Genomic DNA, 23603 nt, shown 5'->3' on the forward strand with positions numbered 1-23603 from the left:
TGGAGTAAAAACATGTTTCCATTTGAGCCAGTATGTCTTTGCACCTAATTTCTAGTCTATTTTTTTTTAACTAAATTCATCTCACAAAAATATCTTGCATAACCATAAGAGTATGCTTATATGTGAGGGAAGAGATGTTTATCATTTCTGTGTTTTGGGTTCAGAACTGAGATACAAAGTCAGTAAAAGTAATCATGCAAGTGTACACTGAGTACTTTAAAACTAAAAAGTCTTTTTTTTTGCACTAGAAAGTCTGAAAAAAAGCACCAAAAGTTTCTTGTTTGAACAATATGAAGCTTGGATGCCCTTTGCTCAAATAAAGAGCTGCAGTAAATCTGCAGTAATTCCTCATCATCTCTGACAAGACAAAGAAAGGTAGGAAGTGAAGGAAACCAGAAGAAAAACTTGTGTACCTTAGTGGAACTCCTTCTTTTTCCCACCATAAATGAGTAATTCTGTTGTATGATTCATTAACTGAAATCTAAAGATAACCTGATATTGTTATAATAAAAAGTAATAACGCTCTGCTTTATAAGAGTATAATAGCTCATATATAAATACTATATACAGCTCATATATAAATACTAGCTTTACTCAAGAAATTTAAGAAGTAGCTGTTTGTAACTAAGAAGATTTTCTGTTCTTCATATGGAAAAGTATTTTGACTTGAACAAAACAGGAAGCGTTTTTTAACCAAGCTGAATCAGCTGAACATACGGGTCACTTATTAAACATACATAAAGTGCAATGAACAGTATTCCATATTCTAAATTTTAACCTAGGATAATTTTAATTATAAAATAATTAAATTATAAAATAATCAGAAATATTTTAAATGTGAAGAATATTGGTGTTTTTTTCCCTTTAAATAATAAACAATAATAAATTCAAAGAGACAAAAAAATGGAATGTATTTAACTTAAAGTAAATGCTACTCCTGAATGTATGCTGTGTATGCCCTCCACCTCAGAGTAGTAGTGAGTCCCTAGTGCCACAAAATGAAATAATGTTTTTTAAATTAACTGCTTAAACCTGGCTTCCCACCGAAAATGTCACACTCATTCATCCACGCAAGAAAGTGGTTCAAGCCATGCACACTTCATTTTTTCTTCATTAACCTCTGCACAGACTTCAAAAGAGTTCAGAAGAAGGCGATACAGATAGGCAATTTTTTAAAGAACATTCGTTATTTACCATTTGTTTTGCTTGGCAGTTGTCTAACTGAACTGCATCCAGTAGTACTCTCTGGTAGTAACATTCTTGAATGAAAATACAAGCTAGGCTGTTGAATGGCTGAGTACTTTAAAGACTTTCCAAAGATAACATCTGCTCTAGAAAGCTCAGTGATAACATAACATTTAAAGAATCAACACATAATTTCTCAGAACAGCTTTACAATTTTTCCAAATCAATATAATTAATGTATTTGTGAAGCTGTCTGCCAAATTTCATGAACCATGGCAAAGTGAACTTATCCTGAACTGATAAAATATGATTTATTTGCTTATGGTAAGGCATTTGAAGAGTGATAACTGATTTTCTCTCAATGCTTCTGACATATGTCAGGGTTATTCCGAAGAGATTCTGGAAGACTTTGCACTAAAATTAAAATCTAGAGTTTTGTAAGTTATATTATCATCTATTTGGGAATGGTAAACCTAGTAAATATTTTTTTAAAAATCTGAAAAATGTCAAAAAAAAAAAGGTAAAAATTAGAGTAACAGCTGAATGAAATTATATCTGGGGAAAATTGTACAAGATTTCATTGAAATCTGAAGTATTTATTTCTCCTAGTCTCACATAAAAAAATGACATTTTCAACCAATTCTTCAAGGAAGAATTTTCTTAGTGATTTATTATTTAAAGAGTTATTTACTGGATAAGACAATACAGTAGTCAGTTTAAAAACTAAATTGTGCAAAACTTTTGAATAGTAAATCTCCATCTACTTTTTAGATTTTTAATCATACCTGAATTTGTTCCCATGGTAAAGTCACACTAGTTAGAAACCTTCCTCAGTATTTACTGTATTTGTACCAGGTTGAAGGGACATCCTCCATGGGTTTACTCTTTAACTATGCCTTAAAGTCTGAGCTGTATCACCTAAGGATTCTGTTATCGAGAACAGAACTATATCTCACCAAAAGAGTTAAATGAACACTAGTGGAAGCGTGTGACCTCTCAGAAATACAATCCACTGCTTCCTTATTCATGCATATCTTTTGACAGAACATTGAATAGTCTACTCAGCAGTATTAAGAGAATCAGCAGTAGCAAAGATGAAGAACTCAGATCCAGGTATCTTTCATCAGTGAATCTACAAGATATTGGTATTGAAAGCTAGATTCTTACTAGGTAAATTAGAAGATTCTAATAATCGTCAACTGATAGTACCATTACCCTCTCTAATGAAAGCAAGTTTTTTAGTTATTAATTTGTTTGACAGAAATTTCTAGATAATCAGAGTTCCACAGAGAAGTTCCAAAAATTCCTAAATTTACTTTTTCAGCCCGAGCATGTCACTCAAGTTTTATCAAAAGAAAACAATAATAATACTGTCAAAGAGATCTCAATAAAGAGAGGTCATTGTCCTCTGAAGTATTTTCTTGTTGATGCTACCACAAATCATTCTGTAAATCTGTGTGATTCAGAAGATTCTCTGGGGAAGAGATCTTCTAACTATGTTACAGTTAAGTCTGATACGACGGCTAAAGAGACGCCACGCAAAAAATCTGTATGTGAGATAGAAGCCAACACACAGGCTATCAAGCAACATGGGATTCTCAGTGTCCTGTGCTTCATGTAGCTAAGTAAATCCTGTTCCAGAGAAAAAAAAGTTTATTTCTGAAGAAAAAGAAACCGCTCCACTGCCTTAACTGCTTTCCCGTCCTCTTCCTTTTGTGGATAAATATTCCTGTTCATTGCCATCTCCTTCAAAAGTTATCTACACCATGCAATACTCAAATGTATGCTACGTTTAGAAAGTGTCTATTTAATACAAAATATGGAATGATCACTCACACAACAAGGGCTGTGCTCCAGATTTGAGTTTGTAACATCTTGACAAAAACTGAACAACAGTCAAATTTCTTCTTAAAATAAAATGAACAGACACTAAACAAAGCACTGCTTAATACACCCAAATCCACCTGTATACAGACCTTCACAACAATCTTGCCACATCCTGAGGTCCAGTTTAGGAATATCTTCACAGCCAGTATATCCATGTGGGAATTCAGCCACCTTAAAGACATCATGTTGTACTCTGGTTATGTTGTCACCATTGTCACACAAAACTCTGGCGAGAGATATCTGCTTGATCTGAGTGAGCTGAGCAGGTGTGAACACACCCGGGTTCTCATACCACAACCTGTAATCTCACAGAAAAGACAAATTTGCTAGTGAAAAACCAAAATACACAGTTTTCCAGAGATATTGCAATACTGTATTTATAATTAAATTAATTATTCCATAAATCCTGTTCTCAACTTTACATTTTATCTGAGGGAGTCATCCAGATGCCAAAATGGAAGTGTTTGGTGTCATATCAGCCCTGCTTAGTCTCATGCTGACACTCTGAAAGGGCCCAAGTCTTCAACACATCTACTGACTTCTCTTCTAGTCCGATTTTGATGTCTTTGGTATCTCTGGACATCTAAAATGCCACTATACTACCAAATTTAGGGTTCTTTTAAGCTAGAGGTTTACAATATCATAGATTTCTTTCTCCAGGCAACTACCCTATGAGTATGAAAAAGTGTTGATAAAATTGCTGAGATTAGAAGAATGGTTAATCTATACCTAGTTTATCATCAAGATAAGTGAGATCGTTTAATTTACTAAGGAATTTATTTTCTGTAAACTATTTTAATGACTATACTAATTCAGGGACTTATTAATATACGCTCAGTTAATTCATTGTATTACAGGAGAAAACACTGTGGGTTTTAATAATTTATTTTTCACACATAAAGGACTAAAAGCCTGATATCAATAGAAAATACAAATAAGACATTACTATGAAAAGCAAGCCCTTGTAAAAGAAAACGTTTTAAGTTACTATCCAGGATTTGAAAACATTTTACACTATTCTAACGTAAAAGAACTATTCACTGAGATGTGGAGAAGGCTGTGGCGCTCCATGACTATTTTCCGCTCAGTATTTACTGACAAGTGCTCTAGCTGAACCACCCAAGTCACAGAAGGCAAAGGCAGGGACTGGGGGAATGAGGAACTGCCCACTGTAGGAGAAGATCAGGTTCAAGATCATCTAAAGAACCTGAAGGTGCACAAGTCCATGGGACCTGAGGAGCTACATCCACGGGTCCTGAGGGAACTGGTGGATGAAGTTGCTAAGCCGCTATCCATCATATCTGAGAAATCGTGGCAGTCCAGTGAAGTTCCCACCGACTGGAAAAGGGGAAACATAGCCTCCATCTTTAAAAAGGGAAAAAAAGGAAGATCCAGGGAACTACAGGCCAGTCAGTCTCACCTCTGTGCCTGGCAGCGTTATGGAGTAGATCGTCCTGGCGACTATGCTAAGGCACATGGAAAATAAGGAGGTGATTGATGACAGCCAACATGGCTTCACTAAGGGCAAATCCTGCCTGACTAATTTGGTGGCCTTCTATGATGGGGTTACAACATTGATGGATAGGGGAAGAGCAACTGACATCGTCTACCTGGACTTGTCCAAAGCATCTGACATTGTCCCGCACAACATCCTTGTCCCTAAATTGGAGAGACACAGATTTGATGGATGGACCACTCGGTGGATAAGGAATTGGCTGGATGGTCACACTCCAAGAGTTGCAGTCAACGTTTCAATGTCCAAGTGGAGACCAGTGACAAATGGTGTTCCTCACGGGTCAGTATTGGGACTGGCACAGTTTAATATCTTTGTCGGTGACGTGGACAGTGGTATCGAGTGCACCCTCAGCAAGTTTTCAGATGACACCAAGTTGTGTGGTGTGATCGACATGCTGGAGGGAAGGGATGCCATCCAGAGGGACCTTGACAGGCTGGAGAGGTGGGCCTGTGAGAACCTCATGAAGTTCAACAAGGCCAAGTGCAAGGTCCTGCATATGGGTTGAGGCAATCCCAAGCACAAGTACAGGCTGGGCGAAGAATGGTTTGAGAGCAGCACAGAGGAAAAGGACTTTGGGGTGTTGGTTGACGAGAAGCTCAACATGAGCCAGCAATGTGCGCTTGCAGCCCAGAAAGCCAACCATATCCTGGGCTGCATCCAAAGAAGCGTGGCCAGCAGGTTGAGGGAGGTGATTCTGCCCCTCTACTCTGCTCTCATGAGACCCCACCTGGAGCACTGCATTTAGTTCTGGGGCCCCCAACATAAGAAGGACATGGAGCTGTTGGAGCGAGTTCAAAGGAGGGCCATGAAGATGATCTGAGGGCTGGAGCATCTATCCTCTGAAGAGAAGGCTCTGGGGAGATCTTATAGCAGCCTTCCAGTACTTAAAGGGAGCCTGCAAGAAAGCTGGAGAGGGACGTTTTATAAGGGTGTGTGGTGACAGGAAAAAGGGTAAAGGCTTTAAACTGAGAGTAGATTCAGATTAGATCTAAGGAAAAATTTCTTCAGTGTGAAGGTGGTGAGGCACTGGAATAGGTTGCCCGGAGAAGTTGTGGCTGTTCCATCCCCGGAAGCGTTCAAGGCCAGGTTGGACAGGGCTTTGAGTAAGCTGGTGTAGTGGAAGGTGTCCCTGCCCACGGCAGGGGAGGCTGGAACTAGATGATCTTTAAAGGTCCCTTCCAACCCAAGCCATTCTATGATTCTATGATATCATCTACATCACACAAAACTATAATGTTATAATTCTATATTGATCCTATTTCAACCAAAAATAAATAGGAGGCTCTTTAAACTTGATGAAAAATCAGTAACGATTTTGTATTAACCATAGAATGGTCAACGAATTTCATTTTACCTACTTATTCTATCACTTTCGTAAGGCACTGGACAGTGGCCAAGGAATTTCCACGTTCTGGGATCAGAAAAAGAGATTCTGAAATTTCCATCTTGACATGAAGTTAGGGTCCCTTCAAACATCACTCATTTTTCCTGCACAGGCACATTTGTTTTGCATGGCGCTGGCAGCTTTGATCCTCTGCCCATTGTAAGGCTTTTCAAAGAAGTGAGAGTTGCTTTCATTATGTCTAATAATATTTTACTACTTGCTGGCATGTTGCTTCAAAACATTTGTATTCTTTGGACAGCAGAATCCCATTTCCTAAGTACTCAATGTTTTCCTATAGTTTCTAAATGTTGTTTCAGAAAAAGGAAAAAAAAAAACACCTTTTGCTGGAAAAACGCAGAGAGATACACACAAAAAAATTAATATCATTATCCTGTCGTGACAGAAATAGATACTTGTTCACCAGCAATCTGGAGCTCATAGTGCATATATTTCTCCTTTTACTCCCTCTGCCTCCATGCATGAGTTTTATGTTTCACAGCTTAATTTTGGAATAGATTTTATAGAAGAAAGTTGTTTTTTTAGAAAGTATGCAATAAGACTTGTGTTACTGACTACAAAAATAAAAATGCCTTTATACTATCTTAAGTAGCAATTCTGTAACTTACATAAAGCAAATAACACTCAATAAAGTGAATGGAATATAATTTCCTAATTCTTCCTCTTTTCCCCTTTCACTAGGATGACACTAATCAGCATAAGCCTTTCTACCGTCATGCCATGCAAAAACCAGGATTATAGGTCACAAATTATGTTAAAATGAGGGAAATGTTGATTTTCAGATTCCTAACGAGTGCTGAAAGTATGCAAAGGAGATCTGGCTGCTGTAACAATAGCAATGACCATTTTCTTGTTTCAGGTACTGTAGAAACTGAAAATGAGAAATTGCTCATAACCCGCACGTAAAGTAATTTAAGAACAATTATCAAATTTCGTTCTTTGGGATAAACTGTCTACTTTTAACACTCTTTGTGCACAGACTGCTTGTATTGTAATATGCATATGAATTGTATACACAGAGTGATACTTTTCTAACCTATGCTTAAGTAACAGAGATGGTCAAAGTGTCTCAACCAACCACCACAACTCTTGTCAATAAAATAATTAAATACCAAGGAAAGGACATGAGTAACATCTACTTTTCAGAAAGGAAAGTGACTTGAATAACTGATAAAAAGAAACTCAGCATGTTAGCTGTAGTGCTTTTTGGAGGTCAGTATGACATACTCACCATGAAAAGTAACAGATTTAAAATATAAATTAATCATAGCTTCTAACAATGTTTTCAACCTGTATTCTTCATCTTTTCAATTTTATATTAAAATCAGAAATTAATATAAAATGCACTTTGATTTGGCAACAAGACATTGCAGCTGTTATTAAACATCCTCAATTTAAAATTACTTTTGGTTTCCATGGTATTTCAATTTACCTGTCTCCATCCCGAATACGCCTAAACTGTGTGCTTAACAGACACATCAAAGTTGGCCCCAGTCGGCTCCCTGGAACTAAGTCTTCTACCATTAGAGCAGGAAATAAGTCTATGTTCAGTGGGGAACCATACAACCTATGAATAGAAACACACAAATATTGAATATCAAATATTTTACATTTACAAAATAACCAGTATGTGGTAACACTAAGGCTAAGAGATAGAAAAACTCACCATAAAAGAGACAGTGATAGTGCTACATCTTTTGTGAACAGTTTGTAGGTGTATATGCAAGAAATCCTGCAATGTAGGATTTCCTTTCTCCTAGTAGTTTTCTTCTGATTTACTAGAATTGTGAGTTTTTTTCAATAGCTTCCCTTTCCTGTCCCTCTGTACACTTTTTCTTTTACCGTAACTAAGATTAATTCTCTGATTTTGTGTAGATAAGCTAGGGGTCCCAGGTAGCTGAAGACTTATTTTCAAACACTGATGCTCTAAGAATAACAGATTATTGGTAGTGAAGGATGTTCACATGAAAATTCAGTGAACGATATTCCCATGTGTTTTAGTGTACAGAACGGATGGAACTGGACATGTAAATACTTGCATGAGACTGGTATTAAATATGACCTTACATTGAAATAACATTCGTATTTAGCAGCATTTATAAAATCAGATATTTCAAATTAATACTTTAATGAACACATACAGTATATATTAACTTCTTGTTGTTCACAGAGATGCAGAAGTGGAGAAATTATCTGCATGTGGGAATCTTCCACATCTATTTCCTGGTACAAATGGAAGTTTCTTAAAAATATCCCTTTACGCCTTTCTTAACAAATATTTTCTTCCAGATAAGACCTTTAGCTACTAATTTTGCATGCACATTCAGATAATTGACTGTTTTTCTTCACCTCAGGCTCACCTGCTAAGTTTCTCCCTGATTTCAGGATTCTTAATTTCATTTTTCAGATCTTCAAAAGTCTGAGCTGAAGAAAGATTACAGTAAACTCTAAAATCATGGTAGGGAGGAATTCCATGATCTCTGCCTCTCTGAATATTCATAGCTGCCAGATCTAAAGCCACAGTACGTGCCATGGAGAAGAGTCTTTCTGTTAATTCTGTATTGAGTAATTGTGATGGGACACGCATCTTACCAGCAACACCAAACAATCCCCTTAGAAGTGGATCAATGCCTCCTTCATTTACAATCCGAAATGGAGAGAAGAATGCCTTATGAAGAGGTAGATGGCCTTGTGGAATAGGTTCAAAGTTTTCATCCAGTCGATACAGAAAAGGATTAATGAGTGTGTGACCAAACCTAAAAGCGGCAGTTGCAAACTCATTAGTTATGCCAGAATTAACACTGGGATCATAACCCTTATATTCGCCAAGCATCTTCATGCCTACCTCTCCAAAGATCTTAGGTAGCCAGTGGCTAAATGTTATGTGTTGCATTTCTGCACCAACAATTTTGCGTGTTTCGTGATATATTGTGTCACCATCCCAGTGTGGATTGAGTTTCAGTAGCTCTGTGGCAATTCTGTTGTGTTCTCTAAACCACAATGTGTGGATGCTGGTAAGACCCAGCTGTTCATTAGAACGCTGATCACCAGCTAAAAAGCAGGGAATTGGGCTCTCATTTTCATCTCTCATACATTCTGTTGGTGGGCCAGTAGCGAACGGAAGAAGGGGCTTGCCAGATCTCTGTATTATACCCTGTCTCAGAAGACCCCTTTGACTTGCCAAGTCTCTGATTTCTAGTGCTTCATGGTCCGAACTGCCATACACATTGGATGCATCAATGTATGAAGTCAGCTGGTTGATTTGTTCTCGTGGGTACACAGAATTCATCAGGAGAGATGTCATGCCGCTTCCACAAACTGGACTGGAGCGTACAAAAAACATGCAGCGTGCGCCGTTTCGAACTCTGGGATCATTTGGTGGTATCATTATCGAAAAGCATGGAGGATCATTTGTACAAACTGAACTGCAATGCTGACCATCTGAAAACCTGGCCTCACTTAGGGCAGCCACAGTGAGGTCAAGGTCGTGGTCAAGAAACTGACCCCACTGCATGAGCATGTGAGTGTACTGGTCATCAGGAGTTATTGTTTCTGTTCCAATTAGAGTAGTTGAAACCAAGCGAGGCATCGGGAGCGCGTAGCCATTAGAGAGCCTCTTGGGTTCAATTCCCCGAGGCAAATTAAATCCATTTTCGTAGACTGACTTTAACAGACGTTCAAATGCTGTCAGAGAAGCCCCCCACATGGGATGCTGAAGGTTGTTGCATGTTCCATCGTGTGTCCTGTACTTCTGGTGGAAGCACATATCTGAGCAGTTGTTCACTCGTCGATGGGCTGTACAGCCTGAGAGATTAGCTATCAGATTCAAGTACTGTGGGGATACAAGGTCGTTATAGTGATAACCTGAAATCGGAAGAGAAATGGAGAGAAAAATCAATGACTTCATAGACTCATGGTCCCCACAAATAATGAATTTCTTTGAAATGTTATTATATTGCATTTTCCACCAGATTAAATACACCTATTGTTTAAAAAGAACAATAATAATAATACATGTAAATTAGAACATTAGCTCACTTAAGCAACAGCCACTATCATGTCAGGAGGGAACTTTGCAAAATGTAAAGTACAACTTTTACAAAATGTTTACAAAAGGAGCTCATTTCTTATTCGGTCACTTAAGAACGCAGAGATATTTTCAGAAATGAAAGTCTCAAATTTTTCCCCATGTCAGTAAAAGCATTTAAAAAACTGTCAGTAACAGTTACATGGATTTCAAGACTTTATCTTTTGAGACTTCAAAATTCACTGAACATTACTGTTTTGTTTTGCTTTATTACAGCTAAAGTTGCACAATTGTAAGGAAAAAAATCCAACAAAAACCACAAAAGAAAACAATCACAGGCGATATAACTAAAAAGAGGAGTGATCTCTAGGAAAAGTGATGTGCAGTAACTCACATTTCACATTACCCAGGACTAGTTTCTAAAGAAAACTGGTGTTTGCGTAACACTTGGCACAGGTTTCCTCTGCAATCCACACCTTTCACCTCTGGGACTTCAACATACTTATCGCATTCCTGCATTTTTTTCTCAGTTCATAGAAAAATAATATATACAAAATATATACTGTAACTCATTAGAATTATGTTTTTGTAACTTCAAACTAAGGCTATGCGTTGTATGATCTCTGCTATGGTATGACAGCATGTGGAAGGATTGAAGACCATAGGCCTCCTAGTACAGTGTTGAGTGACTGCAAATTGAAGAACAGTCAGGCTGTGCCTTATTCATGCTGTCTATTAGGAGTCATTTAAAAAGGGACTTTTTCTTAGAAACATTTGGGCTTCTTTTTCAGGAAAAATGCCATTAATTTGCTATATCTACATTATCAGCTTGTGTATACTAACAGAAGTATGTCTCTAGAGTGAAATTTTTGATGCTTAGAAAGACATCTCTACTGTATCCACTGTGTAATAGGAACAGAAAAGCTTTACTTTGTTCTCCTTGACTGAATGTGGCCCTGGACCACATTTTTCACTTAATTTGAAAAGAATCCACGCTGTTCAAGACCATACCACAACTCACACCAAAGCATAGTAAGTCAGGACAACTGGGAGATTCACTTCAAATGGGCCCTGCTGATCCAAAGCACAGGCACCACCTTGAGCGATTAATGGATATACACTGTGGAGGAGTGAGATTCTAGGATCCAGGAGAGATCTCAGGACATAGAAAATTTAGCAGTGCAGATGTACTTTTAGCTAAGAACCATCATAAGCCACTACGGTTCTTGATCTGGAAAGCTTACAGTCAGGAGTAAAAATGAACAAGCAGAATACAGGCAAAAGGAAAAAAGACAATGAGTGATTGTACAGTGGTACTGTGTTCCCACAGGCTCACAGGGTTCCCACCACGACAGTAATCACTCAAGAATATGAACTGAATGCAATTTTGAAAGAGGTCAGTGCAGGCTAATTGCGCACAGTCAGGAAATGTTCCTTTTAATCCTGAGCTCAGTCCCAGAGTGCCTGCAAAGACAGACTTTAAACTACATTCAGCACATAAATGTGTCCTAGACGCACTGTTGCTCTCCGCCAATTGCTACAAGGCAGGACAATTTCAAACAAATCACCTAAAGCCCCTCTGTCTTTGCCTTGAAAGGGACTGGATTGCTCATAGCTGCTCAGCTGGGACAGGACCTGTGCTCAGACAGGAGATCTATATTTCCTCAGCCTCAGTCTATGTGTACTCCAAGTGGTTAACGAGTCAAAGTAAAGACATCAGACATTTACTGCTTGTATTAGGCAAAACTAATCTGTTCTTGTAGTGATAGGACAAGGGGCAATGGCTTTAAACTGAAAGAGGGTAAATTTAGACTAGATATAAGGAAGAAATTTTTCACTCTGAGGGTGGTGATGCACTGGGTCAGGTTGCCCAGAGAAGCTGTGGATGCCCCATCCCTGAAAGTGTTCAAGGCCAGGTTGGATGAGGCTTTGGGCAACCTGGTGTAGTGGAGGGTTTCTCTGCCCATGGCAGAGGGGTTGGAACTAGATGATCTTTGAGGTCCCTTCCAACCCTAACCATTCTATGATTCTATGACATACGTACATTATTTTATGGAATACTCCAGAGTAGGAAAAGGAAAAATAAAGCACAGAGCGAAACCAGTAACTGCCACTGGCTAATGCCACAAAATACACTCTTTGCGGATATTATTGATAATATATTATAATATGCTGGTTACTGGGGCAGTTTAATTCTAAAACTACACCCAGAAAACATATATTCTTCATAGTAACACTCCTTTTTAAATGATCTTCATTCATCATGGGTTCTTTCTTTATGATCATTGTTCACGCAGTCTTTACATAAACATTTGTCTGCTGTGGTTATCCTGGCTGCCACTCACATTTCTGAAATCAAGTTGTGACTAAAACTCAACTATGAATGTTTTGGGTGGAATGATCTTCATTATCAATTTAAAATAAAAGGCTCAGCTTCTCTGTTTAGAAGTTCAAGTTGGAGGCAATGCCTCAGCTATGGATTAGATTCAATGGATTTCTGAGCAGAGAGGAGGCTGCCATAAATGCCAGTCTCAGACCCTTAATTACCCCTTGTGTAGTAGGCACTAACTCTGGCTCTGCTTTCTAAAAGGCTGGGCACTGAGGAAGGTGTTTCATAGACTCATAGAAATATTGATTAGGAGGGACCTCTTACCCATACCAAGCTCCTGCTTGAAGCCAGGCTGTCTCCAGCACTGGATCAGCTCAGCTGTATCCCTGTCTAGCAGGCTTGAAAACCTCCAAAGATCATGGAGCTTCCAGGTTCCTACGGATTTTGTAGGGCTGAGAAGAAAGCTCTGGTTGTGAATAGAATTTCCAGTATCACAAAAAGTCACCTGATTTTGTTTTCATTAATTTGTATTTGTATGCTTTAATGACAATTTTTTGTAAACTTTAGATGGTTGATTTTCACTATTACAAATCCTAGTGAAAAGCAGTCAAGACTCCACAAAGGTTGAGTCTTCTCAGCCTTTCTGAGTAAGTTGTTCCAGTGCTGCCCTGGCCTCCTGCTGGGAAAGTGTTTCTTAACATCCAGTCTGAACCTCCCAAGCAGCAATTTGTGGCCATTCCTCTTGTTACACAGCCTGGCACTGCAAAGGAGAATTTGGCTCCACAGTCTTTCTTTGGGATATTTCAAGATTTTACATGAAAAAAAGTCTCTGAATGGGAAATTGTCAAGTTTCTCAACTGTTCCCAACACAAAAGGGCTAAATAACACCTTTCATTGGGCTCTGCAGTTTGAAACAAAACCAAATAAGGACAAATATGAGTAATAAAATCTAAACATTAGACTATTTAAATGAAAACAGATTTATTTTACTATTCAAGTTTCCCTAAAAGCCAGGTTTCTATGGATTTTGTAGGGCTGAAAAGCAAGCTGTGGTTGTGAACAGAATTTCCAGTATTACAGAAAATCGCCTGATTTTGTATTCATTAATTTTTATTTGTATGCTTTAAGGCCAATTTTTTGAAAACTTTAGGTGGTTGATTTTCACTATTACAAATTCTAGTGAATAATCAAGCAGTTCTGACACATCAGATTACATATGTTCCTAGTATTATATTCAATATGGTGGCATATGCGTCTAATCAGAGAACCAAATTAAATTGGGTTGCTTTTATAAAACACAAGCCTTCAAAGAATTTTGAATAAGTTTTTGTGGTAAACTATTCATCACAAATTATTTACTCAGCTCTAATAATGACTAACAAGCTTCTTTTACTAGCAAATGTTACGGTACTCCACAAAGCTTGCAGTCTTTGGTCTTATAAATACTTGCCTAGTTCACGATCGGAGTTAAAGTTTTCGGAAGTTACAATAAATACTCAATTATAAACATCAAAAAGACTATAATAAGTAAAAATATTTCCTCTAGATTTTCAGTGTAGCTTTTGGCTATGTCTCAAGTCTCAAAAGCTCTCCTAAAACTCTATCATTATTTCCAAATGTCTCAAGCCTATCCACACACATATCTACACACATTAGCTGTATACGTTCCAGCTGGACTTCATGAATTTGAACGTAGACTTCAGCAACTAAAAGGCAGAAATATTAAACCTCGCATTTTTCTGCTATTTATAAAAAGCAGCAAAAATTGTATTTCTCATTACATTAGATCAGTGTTAAAGGAAACAATTAACTTAGTTTGAGATGCACTTAAAGAATGGGTGGCAAATAATTCTTTGAATACTATTGTGGTACATGCAGAAATCTTAGTTTGTAAAGTATACAAATCCTTCTTGTTATATCATCTTTTCTCCTTGCCAAGGCACGCCAACGCTAAATGGTTTTACTTAAAGAAACATGAACAAAATACTCATTATTTTTAATACATAACAGAAAAGCCTGTTCTGCTATTAAACAATGGTCCTAACGAATTAACACTCAGGGAGTTAACAAACTGGATGCATTATGCACTTCCACTATACCAAATTTGACCAGTAGAAGAATCTGAACATGAATTTTTCCCTAATATGTCAAAGTGAAGAAAAATAAAAACACTCAGAGAACTCAAACACACTGAGTTACACCATAAAGTAGCAATATGCAAACCAAGGACTGAATCAGGCAAACACATAAATTTGGTAAAGTTTTGCAAAGCCAAATACTCCACTGATTTCAATGTAACGGTTCTGCAACTGGGACCCAGACTCAGAAAATAAACGTCTCTTGAAGCATAATGACTTATGGCGGCAAATACACATCAACACAGGAAAATAAGGAAAGAGTACTGACTTGTTCCATTCAGGTCAACCATTAGACCATCTTGTACATGATCTTGAATAAGCTGTAATGTCCTTTCAAATATTTCCCCAGCTCTTGCTTGCTCAACAGTGTATGGATCCCTTGGGTATCGAAATAAGGCTAGCAAATCATTTGGAGAACGAGGACGACTGACAGATAATTTGAAAAAAATAGTAAGTGTACACAGGAGTTACAAATGAACAATACTACATAAATCATGTAAAAGTTCAGCAACATGATTAGTACATACCTTGGTTACTCATCTCAAAATGGAAGGCAAACAAAAAAAATTTTAATAAAATAATAAAACATTAAACAGTTAGTAGCGATTAAACATTTAGTACCCTTTTAATACACATCATCCCAGCAGAAAAACTGCTGCAGCAGAGATCCCAACAGGAGTGTTTAAATAATAGGAATCCTTACATGTTAAACTGTTAGCATTCCCAGAACTAATCAGATGTTAAGAATATCATTTAAATAATAAAATGGCTTCTTGCTTAATAATGTTGTATTATTTCTAGTATATACAAAATTATTTTGACTTCTCAATCCAAAAAACAGAAGAGGATACCTGTCAAACAGATGTGTACGTGTTGAATTTATTGCTCTGTCAACAGTTGCAATTGCTTCCACAATTGATGTTTGTACAAAAGGATCTCCATTTCGGCTGACATTGGGGACTATAGAAAGGGGAATTCACATGTTATTGCAAAAATGGCCACACACAAAAAGATACTTCTATAAAACAGAGTCTAGACACGACATCATTTCAGTTATACAAAGTAAACCCCTGTTTTTTAAGCATTACTTTGTCCAAATATAAAATTCTTAACCATTTTGGAATCCTATCAAAGCCTATTACAGTAGAGCAAAACTCATTTAAAACAGAAGTTAATGTAAGTTTAAAAGTCAACTTGCTTATAATTCTAAAACAAAGTGAAGATAAATGCATATGGCATTTAACTGCCCATTAATTAGTCCTACAATTTCAAGTAAAAATTGACCAAAGGAAAAAATGAATTATTATTAAGAGTTTTTTTTCTGGTGTGGCGTATTATCAGCTTTCAGGTGTTGATAACAAGAGCCTGACCTATATTCACTGAAATCAGTGCAAGTATTCCCTTTGCTTTCAATTAGTACTGAATTAGTACTGAATTCAATGTAAGAATTTAAAAGGTTTACAGGAAGGTATTACAACAAGTGGAAAACACGTGCAGATTTAGTTTGCCTTTTAGAACTCATGCATCACATAAATTCAAAGAGATTTCACAAAAAAATGAATTAAAAAAATATTTAAAAACCCCACAGAATTTTATATATACCCAAGTAGCTACAGTAAATTAACATTGGTACACTCCTGAGCTTAGTCTAGTAAGTAACACACATTAATTTCAAAGGGCCATAAATATTTTATTTATTTTGACCTTATTTTGTTTTCTACTTTAAAATTATCTAGCTTTTTAATACTACGTTAAAAATCACATGCTTAAAAAGCTATTTCACGACTCTGCCTAATACTGGAAACTCACTAATGTATAGGCCCATTCATGTCTTTTTATACAGTACTCAGTTGCAGCTGGATGTTTGTACAACATATCTAAGGCTAATAACCTTCCTTTTAATCTAAACCAAGAACTACCAGATCCAGGGGCAACAGCTAACAATTTCCAGAGTGTTTAGATTGGAAAAGTCACACAGGAAGGAGGGTAAAGTAGGGAAAAAGTCCAAAGCAAACACACTAGAACAAAATCAGCAGATGTACGAAATCAGCTGACATAAAACCCGTTTTTTGCAAGCTTTTAATGACTTTTTTTTTCTTTTTTTAGGTAATATTTCATTATCTCTTCATAACTGGCAGCTTAGGCTGTGTCTATATGAGTTTCTGAGTCTAGACCTGGGTAATCAAACTTAACCATCTACACTGTCAAATAAAACAGTCCCTGGCAGTCTGTAGCTGTAGCTGCAGCCCCTTTCTCTGCCCTGAGGCCAGCTGCCTTGGGCTGCTGACAACATACTCCCAGCATCCAAAACGAGCTGACCCTTTCCACAGTCCCTGATCTGCCCTAATTACCAACTGTCTTCCTTGTTTGACAGCTTCATTTTCATAGCAACTATGCAGAAACATTATCAGATAAGCTACTTATTTTAAGGAGAAATATCATTTACAGGTTTGCTACCCTCATTTTAGTTGTTTCAGAGTGCCTGTGTGCCATGAACCATCTTAATGCTGCCACATGGCAGACTATAAAAATCCGGTGGCTGGTTACCTTCCCTAGGGCTGTCTATGATAGACGTCATCTCAATGTTCACTTTAGACATGCGTTTTGCAGAGCTTTCTTTCTGATTAACGGTACACGTAGGCTGAATCATAAACCTGGGTCAGATGTTAACTATACTGTGCTTCACTTGTGTTCAGACTATTTGCTGCCAGTAGTTGTCTTTTTAGACTGATAAATACTAAAAGTTAAAGGCTCCCTGCAAGCCTTTCACACAATATCTTTTTTTTTTTTTTTGAGTGGAGGGAGAAAAATGGCAATTTTTTCAAGGAACGAAAACTTAATTCACGCACATCCTGCCTTACATTTAATCCAAAGACTCTTATGAAACAACAGAAAAGGACAGAATAAAATGGCAAAAGAAAAGCATCTTAAAAATATTATCAAACATAGCCAGCAAAACCTGCCTCCCAGCTTCTACACACTTGCCTTTATTCCGTCTCAATGTTAAGAAAATACTTTTATGCACTAAGAACATTCATAAAACATTAACTTTGTTTAAAATAAACGTTGACATGCAAGTTTTTAGGCACTTCTGGCTATGCCATTATTAATACTATCCAGATAGCAAGTATCCAGTATTTATAATCTGTCCACTTGTCCTCCTTGCTTCTCTGACACATTCATTTTTTATAGCAACCATAGAGAAACAGTATCCGGTATCCCACTAGTTTTAAGGAGAAACATAATTTATAGTTTCAGGCTGCACGCAGATTAATCAAGGGTAGTTTCACTAATTTCAGTGCTAATTTATTGATACTATAGTTTACAAGAAAAATAATCACATGACAATTAAATACTGCAAATCAGCTAGCACCAAGTTTTATAGTTTGCTGATTTCAGCAGATGAAAATGAGCAGTTAACGCCTGTACTAAGTGAATGAAACTGGTTTCCACTGGGGTTATAGTTCAATTCATGGTTTCATTTTTCAGAGCTGTTATTGATTTGAGATTTGGCGAATCTTTTTTTAAAATTTTTTAAACAAGAAATTTTTTTCTATGCATCTCCAGAGTAACCAAGGTTAACCGATTTTTATGGACTTTCATTTGCAGACTTCATATATGTAGATGAAATCTTATCATTGAATGATTCCCAGCCCAGTAGTTTTTCTCTCAGAAATTATCTTTACAGATTGAAGGAATATTATTTTTGATAGAGGAGGGGATAGATTGATAGTCTACTAAAAGCAACTTAAGTCAGGCAACATCATAGTTTTATTGATACCATGTGATTGGTATCATGGTAATCAATACATTAGAAAATCACTGATACATATTTATGAATTTGGTAAATAAAATACAGAACAACAGATCTAACACTGGGAAACAAAATCCAATATGTTAAAGAAATCACTGCTCAATACTCATTTTTCAATTATACAAAAATATGCCATATTTTCTATTGAAAGACACACAAAAAAATCGCAGTTTCCTTAATATTTTCCATCAAAACGAGTCTGAAAAATCTGCCATTATTACTTTCAAATAATTAGAATAAGCTCAAGTATTCTCATTTTCTTTCTCTTCTCTCCTTTAGCTTATTTTGACTTTCCTAAATTCTTTCACAATGGTTGCAGACTAATTTTCAACCAAGTGCTGTTAAGGGCCCCTTTAAAGGTACCACAGGACTTTTTGTCCAGTTATCTATCCCTAAAGATTAGACTGTGCATTCAACTAGCAAATTCTAACAGGTTCAAACAATATCTCAAGAGGAAAGCAGTACGACTAACTGGAGCCCAAAGCATTGTTTGTTTTGAAGTTTAACTCCTAGAGGCATTTTGGCTGATATATTTCCGTCTTACTCACATCTGTGCAGATAAAAAAAGAGGATTATGGAAGAAAAATATGAATAAAAGAAAGAATTTACCATTTAATTAACTTTTTTGCATCTTACAAATTCAGCAATTAGAATAAAACTAATATTCTAACTCATACCTCTGATTCATACACCTTACCATTAACACTAAGCACCATACTAACAGAGGAGTATCCTATGGTATTCCGGGCAACACATTCATATCGACCTTCATCAGCTGTTCCAACATCGCGAATGGTAAGAAATCCCTCTGGACTAACATGAAATTTTCCACTTTCAGTTACCTGTACTCCATCCTGCAGCAAAGCACAACGCTTAGTTATTCTAAACGCTTTTTGTTTTCAAACCTGAATATTTGTCTTCTTTTTCTCTTTTCTTTTTACATTTTATTTTATATTTCTATTTTGTAAGCAGAGATAGTACTCAAATAGGTTTAGATAAGCTTACATAAAAACCTCACATACTGTTATGTTGACAGGAGGACTTGCATGTACTTCTAAATTGCACAGTGTATTCATTTACTTTTAAAAGTACTCATTATTATAAATCAAATTGTTTTAATAGTTAGAGCTCCCCACCACGTACAATTTAGGACCCAGAAATAAAATAGCACCTCCTGAGAACATACGCATTTGATTTTACTCAAAATTAATCAACTAAAAAAGATCTCAAGAGCTTTATATGTATCAATTCTTCATGTGCTATGCATTTAGAAGCTATTTAAGGTACATTAAAGTACATTTTCTAATTCTCACTAATTGAAGAGAAGAAGATAATCAGGAAAATTGAAGATCAACATCAGCAACCCAGTAATTCACCGGTAACTCTACTCATAATTCTAACTAACAATTTGATACAACAATTATTGCACCAATGGAAATCGAAGCCAGAGATAGTTTACCAAAGATTTACCGAAACATGTTCTGGTTGAAGTGTCAACTAACAGAGTCAAAGGGCTCAGCAATACAGTATTTTTTATTGCTTTATACCTATAAAACCATTGAAAGTGTGAATATTAATATATGATATTCATACGGAACTGTCACTAAAATATATGTCTTTCAAGGCCTACATTACGAATTCTAGTTGATTTGTATAATGATTTGCATAATCGTATATATTTTTATATATATATATAAAATTCAGGCTGGGTATCTATATACATTCTCTGTATTAAAGAAGATATGCTGATCGAACTTCAAGTAATGTTTTCAGACATCAGAGCAAGCAATGACTTGACAACGTGCACTTTAAATAGTTAGTTATGAAGAGAGAGAAACGCCACTGCCTTTCTGCAACAACCAAACAAATATCTAGTACCTTATTCCATGTAATTACTGGCTCCGGCTCTCCTTGAGCGCTGCATGGGATCTGCACGTTTGTGCCAACCTCCACTGTCATGTCACTGGGAACGCTGGCAAATACAGGAGTCACTAAAAAACAAATGATACATTGACAAGGTATGAAGTACATCTTGTGCAAAAAACAATCTATAAAGAGGTCACCACTGTTTATTTTTTTCAGTTACCCAACATTTCTTAATCTATAATCCTATTCTGTCTGCAAGTTTTTAGTTGCTTATAAGTTTGTCTTATAGATAAAACTCCTTATTCCTGTCTGTTTCAGGCATTTTTTTTAAGGACCCAGCGTACGTAGTTACCTAAATCCAGTGTGAAGAAAATTAACACGTTTTTTACTCCCAATTTCCTTCAAATCCAGATTGACATCCAGCACTCGTATATCATCACGAGAAGCACATATAAGATTATGAAGACATTAAGAATTGTGTTTCTGCTGTAACATATCAGTATTTTGGAAGGAGTGGGAGGGGGCTGTGCTTTTACGAAGATGTATTTGCCCACACGGCATACATTTATACTACCAAATCTGGCCCTGGTGTTAAATTGTTTGTACGCAAATGGCTATCAAGGACCAGAAATCATTTCAAACAAGGCATCCAGAGGCAGGCGTCCAGCACTGGGAGGTAAGAGAGTTTGGCTCTGTGGATGTGAGTCATGTCATGCCAGCAAACAGACCTGGGCCATTAATCTGTATTCCTTAATATAGATTTAGCCCCAGTGACCGCTGAGATGAACAGTGCTTTTGTTAGAAGCACAGAAGAAAATGTTTCCTCTTCTTGAACAACTGAAAATTGCATACGCAGCCTTCAGTCTTGTAGTTACTATCTTCTGGTGACTGGAGTCTGCAACCCAAATTACGCAAAAATCATTTTATTAAACTCTACTCAAGTTCAGTGAAGTGTAACACAGCTGGAAGGCTATAAAACTTTTTAAAACTGACTTTTGTTTCATGGAATTTTAGTCAACAATTGCATATAGGTGAAAAAAAATCTCAATTTTGACGAATCAGTCTCCCAGTACTGCTCTTAACTAAGAAAAATCAATTGAATTTTTTTGCTAAAAAAGAAACATCTAAGCTCAGGAAGACATTTGAGCCCCTTTCACTAAAATACTGTTTAAAATGAGGTTATGAACAATAAATGCTTTTAATTAAATGTTTAATCTACTTGAATTTAGCTAAACACCAAAGTACTTAACTAAATTATAACTACTAATATGATTCTAATTAATCCTAAAGTAGCTTGCTTAGAATTTACTTGAAGAAAAGCATAAGCAAAATGGAATTATTTTTTTTCCTGTGTCAGCTTATTTTGAGTATAACAACTTTCCATTGTGAATGTCATTCTGCTGTGGTAAAATAAAGTGTTCTGTTTCTGGACATGAAAACATCATGTTACTAACACTATTTAGTTAACAGCATAGATTCTTATAAGAAACTAGTCTTTTTGCAAAACAAAATATTTTCCCAAGCATAGGAATACTGTCATCCTCAAAACAAATCTCCATTCTTTCAAAAAAAGAGCAAATCAGATAAATCTTTTTCACAGAAGACAGATTGTTCTAAAGGAATGATACTCTGTACAAATACTAATAAGTATTCATACATGTTATTTATTAAAAATCACCTGGAATTGAAAAATAGATAGAAATAATGTTCAGAAATATGAAACGTTAGCAGTAGCCAGAACAGCAAGGTTTTTAAACAAAAAAATTTAGCCTCATTCTAACAAGCTTTTATCAAAAAAAGCCCATGTTTAGTTATAAGCTTATGTAGTCTCGAAGTGTCTTTGAACAAAGTCTATCAGGGCACACTAACCCACATGCTTTGTTTATAAAAACTAATAAAACATCTTCTAATTCAAAACCAACCACTTAGAATCATTGTAAAATGTACCAAAAGTCCTGAAGATAAACCCAAGCATGATTCAAGCTCTGTTTCGAATGTTTTTTAGTTCTAAACAAAGATAAACTACTTCATATTAACATTTTGTGCCATCAAAAATAACTAATTCTCAATCTTACATTTTAGGAAAAAAAAGTAAATCAGACACAGTACTGCGTATTCTCGTGTAAGTTTAAATCATTTTTTTTCCTCAGCAGCTGTACATGGAGAACATACCTCTAGGCTGTACGGTCAGGTACACGACAATTCGTTGAGATCCGATAATGTTGACAGCTTGGCATTCATACTGTCCCTGGTCATGCAGAGCAACCCTGGAAATCCTTAAGGTTCCAGAGGATAGAACTAAGTGTCTTCTGTCAACAGACAACTGGCCTCCTGAAACACAAAGCAACAGCATTTGCTATTTATAGCAGCACAGAACAAAGTCCCTTTGTGCCAGAAAAAGGGAAATCAAGTTGCGTCAGGGGAGGTTTAGATTGGATATTAAAAAAAATTTCTTCACGAAAAGGGGTGTCAAGCATTGGAGCAGGCTGCCCAGGGAAGTGGTGGAGTTACCATCCCTGGAGGTATTTAAAGGCATGTAGATGTGTGCTTAGGGACATGGTTTAGTGGTGGACTTGGCAATGTTAGGTTAACTGTTGGACTTGATGATCTTCAAGCTCTCTTCCAACCTAAACGATTTTATGATTCTATGAAATCCAGAAGATTTTATATTTGATAAAACATTGGAAAAAATAAAGTGTCTTTAAAAAAAAATGGTTGAAACCTTTACTTCCTAGAACATAAACACACAAAGCAAATAAAACATACATATGCACACACTCATAATCCTTCTCTCTTCTCTGTTTGTGGTAGAAATAAATATTTTCATTTAAGGAGCATGATAAAGCATCTGAATGAGAAGGCACCATAAGCAGAACACCAACAAGTATTACTGTTCGTTTCATGTTATTGCATGTGTGTAACACATAATTCATCCCATCTGCCTAGGCCATCTACAGAATCCATAGGAAAATACATACAGCCCTAAAAAAATGGAATATAATAAAAATGAAATAAAAGGCACGTCAGTGTCTGTACCATAACCTTCCTTTCTGGACATTTCATTTGATTGGAGTAATCTTGGTAAAGGGAGAAACAGACATTACCAGCATCAAAATAATCAAGAGTGTGTCAAAAATCTGTTTATTCTATCATAATTTAGAATTTCCTGAGAGCTGTTTTGCCTGCTAGAGTTATTTCATTTGATTCAGATGGAATATTTACTTACTGATAAAACACCCACTACAGTATTTCTCCCCACTGGATTTGGCTTAATGGCTTTACAGCCACAACCTGATAAAACAGTCAGCAGAGTGCACCCCAGTGTTCCTGTCAATGCGCATTAAGTGACAGAAACGCAGTTATACGGATGCCAGTTACAGGTTGGACTGTTCTGGTTTCTGAAGAGAGCACATCCCACCTAATTTCAGACCTCCAGTTA

At 36.5% G+C, this 23603-nt stretch overlaps 1 protein-coding gene across 1 annotated transcript in view; it reads right to left on the bottom strand.

The window, feature by feature from the left end:
* Positions 1-23603, bottom strand: part of PXDN (peroxidasin) — a 93672-nt gene that overhangs the window by 11265 nt on the left and 58804 nt on the right. Inside the window, exons 12-19 of the mRNA XM_086608353.1 lie at positions 22337-22495; positions 20177-20289; positions 18996-19152; positions 15336-15444; positions 14753-14910; positions 8351-9854; positions 7423-7557; positions 3162-3370 (exon numbers count right to left, since the gene is read on the bottom strand). Coding sequence (XP_086464479.1) covers positions 3162-3370; positions 7423-7557; positions 8351-9854; positions 14753-14910; positions 15336-15444; positions 18996-19152; positions 20177-20289; positions 22337-22495 — 2544 coding nt within the window. The remainder of the gene's footprint in view (positions 1-3161; positions 3371-7422; positions 7558-8350; positions 9855-14752; positions 14911-15335; positions 15445-18995; positions 19153-20176; positions 20290-22336; positions 22496-23603) is intronic.

The sequence above is a fragment of the Tauraco erythrolophus genome, chromosome 2 (assembly GCF_009769465.1).
Source record: "Tauraco erythrolophus isolate bTauEry1 chromosome 2, bTauEry1.pri, whole genome shotgun sequence".
Taxonomy (NCBI): Eukaryota; Metazoa; Chordata; class Aves; order Musophagiformes; family Musophagidae; genus Tauraco; species Tauraco erythrolophus.